Source organism: Cyrtonyx montezumae, unplaced genomic scaffold (assembly GCF_038088225.1).
Source record: "Cyrtonyx montezumae isolate F1298 unplaced genomic scaffold, pur_monq_1.0 scaffold_2, whole genome shotgun sequence".
NCBI lineage: Eukaryota > Metazoa > Chordata > Aves > Galliformes > Odontophoridae > Cyrtonyx > Cyrtonyx montezumae.
This window is the reverse complement of record NW_027071936.1, coordinates 58,301,721-58,315,176: the sequence shown is the minus strand read 5'-3', so window position 1 is coordinate 58,315,176 and position 13,456 is coordinate 58,301,721. Positions and strand designations below refer to the sequence as shown.

Sequence of the window (13,456 nt, the reverse complement as noted above, 5' to 3'; positions counted from 1 at the left end):
TTCACAGCTAAATGTTTTAACTTGACAATCTTACGCTTTTCTTGAAGATTATGACTCGGATGCTATGAGCAGCTCTTACGAATCCTATGATGAAGAGGAAGAGGATGGAAAAGGGAAGAAAATGAGACATCAGTGGCCTTCTGAGGAGGCCTCTATGGATCTGGTGAAGGATGCCAAAATTTGTGCCTTCCTACTTAGAAAGAAACGATTTGGGCAATGGACCAAACTACTGTGTGTTATCAAAGAAAACAAACTACTGGTAATTCTTACTTCTATCTGGCTGTATTTTCTTTTTACCTTTTAGACTACGTATTTATTTTTATAGAGATTTAGTTTTGGAATAAGTTCTGCAAGCAGTGGCCAAGTCTACAGTAACCTTACCAATGAGTTTGGTTATGATTTACCCAAGAATCAGAAAACTACTAAAATTATAAGCATATCATGTAACCACTTAGAACTTAGACTTTTATTGCTCTTAAAACCCAGTCAGTTCCCTGGTATGGGAAAGAAAGTCTAGCCTATTAGCTTTTACTGTATTTCATTTAGAGAAAAAATTGCTGAAACTATAAATCCAATCTTTCATTCCCTGTGGACCAAAAATCTCATAGGGAGCTTTGTGTATGAACTGTTGGATCAGACTGTTGGAGAGAAAAGTCCCTTGTTAGACTGAGAACTCACTTGGCAGCATATGCTGTTGTAATGTATACACTTTAAACTAAACCTTCACCATCTGTTCTGCAGTAATTACAGATGCAGTATTCACATGATGCACAGCTGCATTATAGAAATACATCCACTTGTTAGCAGATATATTTGTTTCTTAAGCAAATCTGTCATGTTTCTGAATGATTGGAGGCACCAGTAAAAGGTTCTGAAAGTTAGTAAATTGTCAGCTTATAAAAGTCTTTTTGTTTGTTGAAAAGAAGGTCTAATTGAGAGAGACATTCATTTCTGTGATATTTAGAGCAATCTGAGGCTTATAGTAACACATCAGTTGGGGCCTTCCAGTCTTTCAGTCTGGTGTTTGCAGTAGGTTTAGTTAATTATGTAACTAGTAATTACTATAATATTCCAAGTATTAAAAGCTGATTAACGTGTGATAGAACATTTTCTGTCAAACATCACTATTCTTCACTAGTGGAATACTAGTAAACAGCTTAGGAGTGTTTGCTTTTCAAGTACATTAATGATTACAGCTGTATGGGAACTATCATGATATGAAATAAGTGATATCTGGGTAAGAGGCTTCTGGAAATCTAGCTGGAGTCCATTTTCTGGTTTCCCATGGTTACTGAGGATTTAATGCTTTCATTCACAAACAAAAGAAATGCTGAATGTGATTTGGTTTGTATTATGTTATTATAATGCCACTATTTTTGTCAAAATTTTTTTCAACATATAACAAAATCAAGTCATATTTCAGGACCATACAGTTGCAGGTTGAAGAAAAGAAAGAAGTAAAAGGGAAAGAAGCAAATTTTCTCAGAAGTCACGCAGTATTTCAGCTGAAATTATGTTTGTTGTTCTATTGAGAAATATGTTATTTTTTTCTCTTTTCCTTTTGCCTCATGTGTGGTCTGCAAAGATTTTTCTCTTTACAGGGATTGTCTTTCATTAATTCTGTAATGGGTATTAAGAAAATAAAACTCCCAATAGGATTTTAATGACCAAATTAAACCAGATCAGTTTATTATTTGAAGGAGGACTTGGAGATATAACTTATGAGATGTGCAAGTAAAACAAATATATGTTCTTAGGGATTAGAAATTGCCTGCATTATGAATGCAGTTTTCATCATAAAACAAAAACATTTAAACTAGATTTAGACATTCAAAATAAGACTTAGTATGGACTTGTTTTTTGCATAAAGTTGCTTAATATATCAGTACTGCAGTTTTAGTAAAGCATAACTATAAAAAAGAAAATGTAAAGGAATGTGTGTGCTATTAAATGCTTCTTAAAGTGATTAATGTTGTATGTTTACTAGGCTACATAGCTTGAAAACTTAAGTTTTTTAAAATTACAACCTTAAAAGCTGTGACCACGTGAGAGAAATTTTGAGTTAATTGGTCTTGGAGAGAGTAGAAGATGATGAGTGGTTTGCAGAGAGTGGCTGTATTTGTTCAGCCTAAGTTGGAGTATTTATGATATACTTCTAGCAGCTACTGTTCTGACAGTTTGCATCATGGCTTGAATATGCAAAAGTCCATGTGCATTCTACTATTCACATTTGTGCATATGTTCTGTATATGTATATACTAGTCAGTGTTTAATACTAGACACTGTTTTTTGCCTTCATGCTTATCTTAAGCCCAACTTACATTGGTATATAAAATTACTATGCATTCATATGCACAGTTAAATGCTGTTCTGCAATCTGGCACTCTGTGACAGCTTTCCAAAACACAACTATACTGATGTGCTAGAAGAGTAGAAACAAAGTCAGCAAGAGAAGTGACACACTGTGAAATGAAATTATTTGGAAAACTGCAGTCCTGTGACCCTGCCCCCTTTCTGCACTGTGACAAATTTTACTACTTAACAAAAAGAGCAGATGAGTAAGGTGTCCATCTGTTCCTGAGTGATGGTAGCATATAAGCACACCCTAGGATTGCCTTGATGGTGCTGGAGGGCAGACTCAACATCTGAGCTTGGAAGTCATTAACTATACAAGCATGTTCTGCTGCTACCTGTGAACAGACACCCGAAATCACCCTCCCAATACCTGATGGAGGGCAGAGTTGAATCATAAAGATAACACAGAGAACCGTAATGCCCTCCATATATTGTACCTGTCCTGCAACAGCAGATCTCTATTAATGACAGTCTGGAAGCAATTTTTCTTTACTGAGAGGATGAAAAAGAGAAATGTGAAGCTAGCACTGGCTAAGCTCCATGCTATGTGGTAAAGAGGTCTTTGAAAAATATTAAAAATAGACTTTCTACATAATAACAGTTTTCCTTCAAAGTTCAGAAAGATTAAATCTAAATTTGACCTTTCTTTACATTTTACAGTGTTACAAAAGTTCCAAGGACCAGCAGCCCCAGATGGAGCTGCTCCTGAATGACTGCAGCATCACCTACATCCCCAAAGACAGCAAGAAGAAGAAACACGAGCTCAAAATCTCACACCAAGGGGCAGATGCACTAGTTCTGGCCGTACAGAGCAAAGAGCAGGCGGAGCAGTGGCTTAAGGTATGGAGTAACCACTTAAATCCCAGCCTGTCTGAGGCTGCAGAAATCCAGACATAATGGTCTGGACTTGAGGCAGTTCCTTGGACAACCAGAAGTTCAGTGTCACACAGCTGCTGCAGGTGCATGTGTTTTCCACTGCTAACAGCATAATAGTTTGTGCCAAGAGGGGAGATGACAGTTCCCTTCCATTTTTTATCTCTAGCTCATTCTTCATAAAGCTTTGATGGTTCAGATTCTCTCAGGTAAAGGAAGCTGGCACTGAGATCAATTTTTGTGCATCAGCACAGCAGCCAAGGCAACCGTGCAAAATTGGGCATGCCACCATCACAGTTATCTTTTTATAAAAGAGATAACTGTGGAGGTACCTGCTCAAATTGATCAGGAGGAAAAATAAATTACTCAGGTTCTTGATGTCAGTTAAAGTTTGCTGGTTCTCATTAAGCAGTGCATCCTCTGTTACAGTTTGCTCTAGAAAAGACAATTCTGAGAGACAGGACTTTGTCATTTTTCAGCTCTTTCTGTTTGGTGTCTGAAAATCTGAAAAATCCCAGTGAGAGGGCTGCAGTTTTATACTGGACTTTGCCAATATTAGATAATGGATCGTGGAATTCAGTGAAGTAGTGTGGGAAACCACTGCACTTTTAGTGGCTTGGTTTAAGACCTTTAAATCCAGCCTTCTAAATGCATGTTGAAAGTCTAAATGCATAAGACAGATCAAGCATTCTCCATGCTGTGCTCTGATCTAACCTTATATGGTACTTATTTTGCTTAGAATAAATTGTATTTCTCTAAACACAATTGAATTAAACACATAGGAATTTCCTGATGACAGTTTTTTTTGTAGAAGGGAGGAGAGAGAAAATGCAGCTTAAGAGGTATGAGCTCTGCTGTGGGCTAACTGACTAAGTGGAAAATTAATCTGTAATTTCCTATTTTGCAACATTAAAATATACCTTTTGGGGGTTTGCAGGATGTCTGTGTTTTGTTTTGAATGGGAGTTTGCATTTTGTCTTAAAAAATGCACTCTGTATTCTCTTTGTAATATAAACTAATCTTTATTTGTTAGGCGTCTTCTAATACCAGTACCTCAAGTTTTAAAACATAGGACCATCTGAGTCTTTTATTAACTCACCTAGAGTTTCAAAAACATTGATGGGAATGAAAAGAAATTCATCAGTTGTATTCTTTGCTGAGGGAATTCCACTTGAGTTAGATCATAGTAACTGCCCCATTACTTCCTGTCTTGTTCTAAACTTAGATTTAGTAAGCTGAATACATTGGCACTTATCAGACTTTCTTTCATAATTTTTTTTTTCTGTTTTCTTGGCTATAAAACTTTCTTCACAGAGAACACTGCTAGATTTTCCCATCTCCCAGAGACAGTCCTGCTACTTAAGAATAACAGTAAGATTTTGTACAGTTGCACATTTGGCACAGTTGTATGTGCTGAGGTCGAATCGCTGTACAGTATGCTGCTATCCGCAGAGCACATGGAGACAGTCCTCTGTGCTGCAAAGCTCTCCCAGAAAAGCTGTCCCAACAACATGGCAATGCTACTGTACACTCAGCTTACAGGTCCTCAGTGCTGCTGCCGCACTCTCCATTCTGTACAATATGTCTAGCAAGCCAGCAGCTAACGCACAGTGGTTTTGTGCAACTCTTGCAACAGCTCCATGGTTTCAACAAGTATGGCTCCTCAAAAAATTAAATTATTTTGTGTTTAAAAAATATATATATATTTAAATTATGAAATTAGTTGGGCTTTTCTCATTCAGCCCTTAAAATGAGTTTGTGAAGATCGTAATTTCTGTTGGTAATAAATAGGCAGATTTGGACACAATGCAAATGGTCATTGCATCCTTAGTTTTAATCATAATTCACCCTCTCTGTCGTTGATGGTGCATGAATATATGGCTGCTGAGCTAGCTTATCACATGGGAACAGGTTCCCATGAAGAAATCTGTATGCAAGTATCAAGTTAAAGCTTTACTCTTGAACCTGAAAAGCTCAAAATGGATTTGGAGGCCAGATTTTCCCATGAAAGCTAAACTATGTGATCTTTTTAAAGTCAGATGTAATCTCTATAAAATGCATTTCCTTAAGCAAATAATTATAAAATACCTTTTGGAAGACAGGGGATATTAGACCAAGTAGAGTTGAAATACATGCAGAATACTTTAGATCTTTTTTGTAAAGATGACACCAAGAAAACAGCTGATAAACGTTCAAATTGAAGTCTAGACTGAAAACCACAAAGGGAGTTTCAGGTTTACCAGCTAACAATACTCGATGAAAAAAAGATAGCTGATGTCACCAAAGAGCCTGTCATGATTGCAGAGCATTGAGCATAACTGGTATAAAATCCAGGCTACAGCTGAGGTCATGGCAGTAATACCATGTACAACATAAAGTGGTGGAAATTTCCAAACTTGAGTCTAAAATGTTCCCACAAAAATGTACATGAAAAAATGTGTGCAGTTACACACTCTGACCCAGACACGAGCTTTTTCCATGTGCATTTGGAGTATATGTGCATCTGTGTGCACTTTTTGTGCATTTGTGGTCAAGTGAGGTCTTAAATCTTCCTGTATGTCTCAGCACATCCAACGGGCTGATGGAAACTATACACTTATTTGTGAGATCCCTGGGAAATGCTACATTAGAAATAAAAGGACTACTAAGAAGATTACAAGAAGATACTTGTTTAGTGGCTTCATTCACACAGATGAATATGTTCTGTGTGCAGGACCTTCAAATTAGGCCACAGAAAACAGCTCTTAATATTAAAAATATGTGGATGCCAAAGAAATTATTTCTGAAGCAGATTCTTGTGGAAGACCAATAGGAGAAGGAAACAGTCATGGTGTCTGGCTCTAAGGCCTTCCCCTCCTCCTTGAGACACATCCTGCAGAAATGAATTTCTGATCTCTCATTCAGTATTTATGTATCACGCATCACAGGTAATTTGTCTATCATTTTTTGGATCTTGTCCTTGATTTTCATTTTTTCCTAATGGTAGGCACCCTTGGTTAATTTTTCTTCAGTTTATGGTGTGCAGGCATTGTGCAGCAGCTCTTCACTTGATGATCTGTTATTGAGCACATAATGTATCTATCCTTGTGTCTGCATTTGTCATTGTCCTGAACTTGTAATAAGAGAGATTTTATGACAGAGATAATCAGATTTGTGTCATGATGTTGCTCATCAGGAAACTGTTGAGTCAACCTACCTAACTTCCATCTTTGATAACTGCATGTTATCTCCTGTAAAAGTCTTAGAAAACATCTTTTTTTTTCCAGAACATTGAGCTTAGTGAGAGTGGCTTCTGGGCTTCAGTCTTAATGTGGACAGAGTTTTACTGAAGAATATACTACTGACATAGATCTTTGCTTACCAGTTCAAATCAGCAGAAAACTGAGCTTGTAACTGTAAACACTGCGTGTCTGCTTTTACTTTCTATGGGAATTTCCAGCTGAAGATCTCAAAATACTTCAAACATTACTTTCTTGGCTGAAGCGATGTTCCCTAAAGTTGTCATTATCACAGTTCTTTAGCTGAGTGAAGACAAGTGCTGAGTGATTGTACTTTAAAACTAACTGAATAGAAATGCATTAGGGGATGCATGCTCAGAACAACTGATTCCCATACAGTGCTTGTTGGTTTACATCTAGCTGTAGGTATGCAGTGTCCTGGGACAGTCAGGCCGGGTTCTTTGTGCACCACATCAGTGGTGCATCTGCAGTGATGGCAGAGCCTGTAGGCTGAGAGAGCTGAGCTGCATGTGAAAGCTGTGACAGCCTGGAAGATCCCTTCTGGTGTGCTTGGGCAGAGCAGGGGAACCCTGGCTTTTCAGAGAAGTGGCCAACAGCCATGTGAACCAGTGGGTTTCTGTGACTGGCACTGTGGGAAAAGATATATTAAAAAAAAAAAAAAAAGCAGATGCTGTATGTAATATTTTCTTAAAAAGCAATGAATAAGGAACCACAAGCATCCTATTTGCTTGCTTTCTCAGTTGTACATTTTCTTTATGTTCCTGGCTAAATTCACAAATGCAAGCTGTAGCAAATCTCAGAACAGAACTTGGGAAGGCTGAGACTGCGTCCTCTGCTTTCCCCACCAGATAGCATTCCTTCTGTCTCCTTCTTCAAGGTTTAGATGCCAAATCATTTAAACAATACCCAGCTCAGATTTATGGCTTGAAATGCATTCTGCATCCCTGCACCACCTGGACTGGGGATGCAACCCTGTGCAGAGCCACTGCTCCCCATGCAGGGCAATGCCTCCAGCCACCCAGCACTGCCCATCCTGGGCTCTTTGTGGTCCAGTGGCCATATATGGAAATAGTCTTCTTGGTAGCAATGCAAGAAAAGGACATGGGATTTGTCTTGCTTGGATATGCCAGGAAAGTAACTTAAGGGAATATACAGGCAGTAAAATAGGCTTGCTAGCTGTTAGTTTGCTTGAATCTCATAACCAATTTACTCAGAGAAACAGAGTAAGACAGAAAGATAGGGTATGTTTCAGGATGATGTTTTCCAGTACATAAAGTAAAACGGGTTTCTTTTCAGGACTTACAGCATAGACTACATCAGTAATTTCTATTTTTTCTCTAATTTCCATGGGTAAACTTCATGAGGTATTTCTTATACTTCTTTTTGAAGTGCTAGTTAAGGAGGAAAAGATTAACACTGGTGTATGTAGTGCACCAACAGGTAGGTCCAATAAAGAGAGAAAATGAGAATTTAGTCATAGCAAAAGTACTAGAACTCCTGCAGCACTGAGCAAGAGGTGCTTCAGGAGCAGGAACTGCTGGAGTAACTTTGGAGCCAAATGCATTTCCCTCTGCTTGGTCGTGATTTCAGCTTGATCATATTACCAACTTCAGAGCTAATATGCAGAGACAGGAGGCAGGGAACATCAGCCCTCCCCACTTCTAGCAGTTTCTGTGTTCCGTGAAGCATATGGGTAGGTGGGGACAGGAGGGTTTGTTGATTGGTTGGATGAATTTCTAGTCTGGCTACATAAAGAAATGGAACAAATAGCCTTCAAGAAATGAAGCAGAAGTATCAGCTTTCTCCTTCATTTCTTTTGAACACGGTCAATTTTAATCTTTTCTCAGCCTGTTATGGGAGATGATAGCTGTCTTGCAGATGTTAAATTCCTGTGAGTTTCATGAAAACAGGTGCTGGGTGGACAAGAGATGTGCTGATCACATCTCTGTGGTAAGTACCGTCTGTGACTGACCTCGTCCTGTGGTATCTACCAGGACAAAGTTTCATAAGTTTCAAAGTTTCAGACATAGGGAGGGCTTTCAGTCTTTTTCCTTATCAGTTACCAAAGAGCACAACCAAAGAGCACAACCACAAGGAACCAGCTGCGTACTTAGTACTTTTCCTCGGAATTTTCTGGGTTTCTTTGTGGTATGGTATGGTTAGTAAGTAGCTGACTTTCTGGTTTTACATCATACTCCATATTTTTTATCTTGCAACTGAATCGTTGAAGGTATCTGGAAAAAGCTAATTTGATTCTTCTGATTTTGCATGTGAAAAGGAATAAATGTAGAGCAACTGTTTTGCCTGCAGTCATGGTATGTCATTTAAAATAAAATACACATTACAGAAATTTGTGTGTGGGTGCAGATATGAAAGATTTGTAGTAAACTTTAGTGCTTGTGTAGTAAGCTTTTATAAAGAGAGAAATATTCCGGACATACCACATGGTAAAAATTCCACTGGCTTCACCCGTCATTACCAGCTGCTTTGGGCAGGGAATCTTCCCAGCTGTGTACCTGCAAATATTTCCCCTCCATTCCTCATGGTGCCAGCATCAGTGCAATACCCTTGCATATCCAGACCCAGCTGGGGATTCAAGGCCTTCCTGTAACATAAATAAGTAAAAATAATTCAGTTCAAGCTGCACAAACTTTTTCCATGTCTGCATTTGAAAGAGGTGGTTCTCAAATCTAATTGTAATATTGTTATGGTAACTGTGATATTTAAAATTCTTGTGATGGAATGACAGGAGATTATTTTAAATGTATTTAGTTTTGAAGCTGTCCAAACAAATGGAAGGTCTTCTATTTTCTGGTTATACTTGTTCATATATTTTAAATAATTTAATACGTAGCATGTTTGCAATCTTAGTTTGATTTTCCTGGCAGAGCACCCTGTGCATGTGTGTATATAAATATATGATGCATTTATAGTGAGGAGGATGATTTCCCTTTTCTTATGTGTGGGAAAAATTAAGCCATTAATGGAGTATGCTCTGTTACAAAATAATCTCAGTAGAGCCTTCCAATTCATGCAATTTTATTAAAAATCACACATTTGGGGATTTCTTTTATTTGCTTCCTAGTTTTGAAACTTTGAGATGATATATTTATTTATATTTTCATACATTTCATTGCAATGGATAGAAGTTTGCTGAGCTCCTCTCCCTGTTCCTGCTCACAAGTATTGTTTAATGAAAATAGCGTTCTTTTGTTTTCATATGACTTCAAGAGATGGAACATTATAGAAAAAAATTGACAAGAACTCTGAGTCTTGTGACAGAAATTATGCAAGTTGGCAACACTGGTGGAATGTTTTGTCCTTAAAATTTTGAGTTAAAGCTATAAGCATGTGAAAACCTCATTTATAATGGCAGCTGTCTGCAAACGTAATGATAGAGAGTGTATCCAGGCAGCCGTGATATATTAAAGGCATTTCATCCTGGTGAGCTCTGAAAGTATGAATCTTATGCTGTGCATCAAACAAAATTACACTGCACATAGTAGGTGATGAGGAAACCTTTGCTAATGAACTCCCTGAGCCCAGATGAGTGTGTAGTCCTTGAAAATCCATTTTCTTCAGATCTTGACATGAACTTCCATTTGGCAGTGTGTTATTGTTTTCAATCAAAATTTAATTACAACCCAATTAAACACTTCAGCTTTTCCTTAAATATGTGAGGTATGATAAGAACCATATTTACTTGAGTGCATGACTTTGCACATAGTATTCAGTTAGCACTGCCAAATCATTTCCCTCTGTTCTGTCTGTAACTCCCATTACTATCTGCTTTTGCCAGAATTAACTAACTGTGTGGTGTGAGCAGATGCTGAAAACATGTGCCATTGAATCAGGGTCATGCAGGAGACAGAAATGAATGTTCCCAGAAACTGTTTTCTTTAACTGAAGACCAGCAGTTGAAAGGAAAGCAATACACAGAAACAAATTTTAATGTGTGTGTAGACTTAGGATAAAGTTTAACTCCAAGATGCAAATGTTCTGCAATAGACATATCTGCATTTTCTATTAAAAAGCATACCCAATGCCATGTATTTGATAATACTGGGCTATCTTTCTATGAAAAGACACAGGGAAGTTCAGACAGTCATGAAAGGATACTGAAACATTTTAAGATGCTTAGAATTAAAATTTAGGTTCATTTCCCTCCTCTACTTAGATTTATTATGTGACATTGAGTGAGTGATTTAATCTTCCACTCATTTCTGAGCTCTCCATCTGTAATATAGAGCTGGTTTTCTTCCTCTCTTTATGAGTTATAGTGCCTTTAATTTAGGATGTGCTCATGAGTTGTTTCATTAAGGTCTCTGTAAGTACATAAACATTTGTTTTGCTTAGCTTCACCCTTACAGGGAACTTAAGTGCTGTGAAAATAAATTTAAACTGTGTTTGATGATGTCTTTAGCTATTTAATGTTTTCTACATCAAAACTGATCAGTTCAAAACTGGAAAGAGGCTGTTGTTATTCTTATTCCAATTTAAGCAAATCTGGATTTTGACAGTTAGCTTATTGCTGTTTTCCCTGTACCTGGGAGTTTTCAGACCAAGTCCTTCTTCATCCATTCAGACTTGTTAAAAAGGAGAAAAAGGGAGTTGAGGATGTGAAAACACAGCTATGTACATTTAAAGGGGAAAGTCTGTATGCCTAGCAGGAAAGCTTCTGTCAGGGCAGGATGTCTTTCTTCTTTAGCTAACCAGTCTCTGCTGTCCTCATGTGGCTGTGGCTGTAATCAAGTAGTGTGTGATCAGTGGTGCATACAGCATAGAGTTACAGAATCATTTATGTTGGAAAAGACCCTTCAGGTCATCAAGTCCAACCATCACCTCACACCACCAAGCCCACCACTAAACCATGTCCCTCAGTGTCATAGTCAACACGTATCTTAAATATCTCCAGGACAGTGTATCAGTAATTTTTCTAGGAATCCCATCCCATCCAATCTGGATATTCTTCCTCATGTTCAATATAAACTCCCTCTAGTTCAACTTAACACTTTTCTCTTGTCCATTCACCAGCCATACTGTTCCTCATGCAGGCCAAGCTGCTTTTGGCCTTCTTGTCCACCTGGGCATACTACAGACTCACACTCATCAGCTGTGGAACAGGTCTTTTTCTGTCAAGCTGCCTTCCAGCCACTGCTCCCAAAACCTATACTGCTGCGTAGGGTTGCTAAGACCCAAGTGCAGTACTTGGCATTTTCCTGTTGAATGTCACACAGTTGTACTAGGCTCATTGATGCAGCCTATTCATATCCTTCACAGAGCCATCCAACACTCAAACTGATCAACCTTCCGGCCTAACTTGGTGTCATTTGCAAATTTAATGAGGGTAAATTCGATCCCCTCATCAAGGTCATTGCTAAAATGTTTAACAAAACTGGCCTCAGTGCTGAGCCCTGTGGAATACCACTTGTGAACAGTCACCAGTCAGATTTAACTCCATTCAAAACCCTTTGGGCCCTGCCATCCAGCCAGCTTTTTACCCAGCAGATAGTATATCCATCCAACCCACGAGCAGCCAGGAGAAGACTGTGGGAAACAGTGACAAATGATTTGCTAAAGTCCAAGTAAAAAATATCTACAGCCTTTTCCTTGTCCACTCAGTGGGTTGTCAAGTCATAGAAGAGATCAGGTTAGTCAGGCAGGAACTGCTTTTCATAAATGGTTACATGTATTAAACGCAGATTAGATATGTTGAATGCTGAAAAACTCTCCTTGGAAAGGTTGTAATCTGATTTTGTTTTCTATCTGCTGTTATCTTATTAGTCTATCCAAATATCTACTTAAAGTTTTTATTTCATGTATGACTGAAAAGCTTTTAAAAAATAGTAGTGAATATTGCTGCTTTCCCTAGCTCATCTTTTCTGACTGCTCACGTAGACCTTAGGCTTGTATTTCATCGCAGTCAGAAGGCAAGTAAGGTGGCAATAGCATGTGTGACAAAAGAAGTGTAATCAATCTCCCTTGGCATGGATGTGAATAGGGGATTCAAGATCTGTTCTCATCAGCACAAGCAGTTTCAGGCTGATAATATAATCACCAGTTTGGAACCTTAGTAGATAAAAATAAATAAACAATTAATGTCATAGGAAATCATCAGTTGTCTTTAGTCATCACCTACTTCTATGTTTTATTTGTTTCAGGTTTTGAACTTCTTCACTTTCTATTGAGATCTCAGTGATTTCTCAGTGAGATTTTTTTCACATTTTCAAAATAGACTTAATACCAATACCATTTTTGAGAAGTCATTTACAATTACTTTGACCTATACTTTTATGTCAGTATGCAAGTATAAAATACAGACGTCATGAAATACTACTGCACAGTATTAACTGTAGGTCAGTCGTCACTTCCTGAGTTCTCCAATAGCAAAACTAAAACCCTTGGATCTAATCCCACTTTTTCATCATCATAATGCAGGTAATTTGGTGGTGTCAGCTACATTCATATTGCAGAAGTAGCATGCAGAAATCAGCAGCACTTTGGTTTCTTTACTCAGGAGGGCCCCAGAGCTTAGCTTGTCTAGTAACTGAAACCTTCCACCTCTAGACATCTTGTCTCCTGCAGGTCATACATGAGATGGCTCAGGGAAGCAGTACGGAGAGTTTCATTAATGGCAGCCTGCCTGATGCACTGCTGTGGGCAGAAAGATTTTTACACCACTGCCTTTCTAACCTGCCAGCCTAAGTGCTTGTGTGATTCTCCTTTCCATCTCGACTCCACATTCATAGATAATTTCTCGGATTTGTATTTGATAAGTAATGTTTTGCCTTTGCTCTTAAGGTTATAAAAGATGTGTGCAGCAACTGTACAGGCACTGTGGACTCCGATGGGCCATTGTCTAGTTCTCCAGTACACAAGGCAGAGCTGGAAAAGGTAAAGTTACCAAAATGATTAATGCTGTCTTTCTTACAACTATTATAGAGGATCTATTAGACACTGCATGGTTTAGGCGATGTTCTTCAGACGCA

The 13,456-nt window shown here is 38.2% G+C and overlaps 1 protein-coding gene across 1 annotated transcript in view; it reads left to right on the top strand.

Moving 5' to 3' along the window:
• The window catches only part of AFAP1 (actin filament associated protein 1), a 275,636-nt gene that overhangs the window by 69,944 nt on the left and 192,236 nt on the right, over positions 1-13,456 (top strand). Inside the window, exons 5-7 of the mRNA XM_065735812.1 lie at positions 48-259; positions 3,016-3,195; positions 13,269-13,361. Coding sequence (XP_065591884.1) covers positions 48-259; positions 3,016-3,195; positions 13,269-13,361 — 485 coding nt within the window. The remainder of the gene's footprint in view (positions 1-47; positions 260-3,015; positions 3,196-13,268; positions 13,362-13,456) is intronic.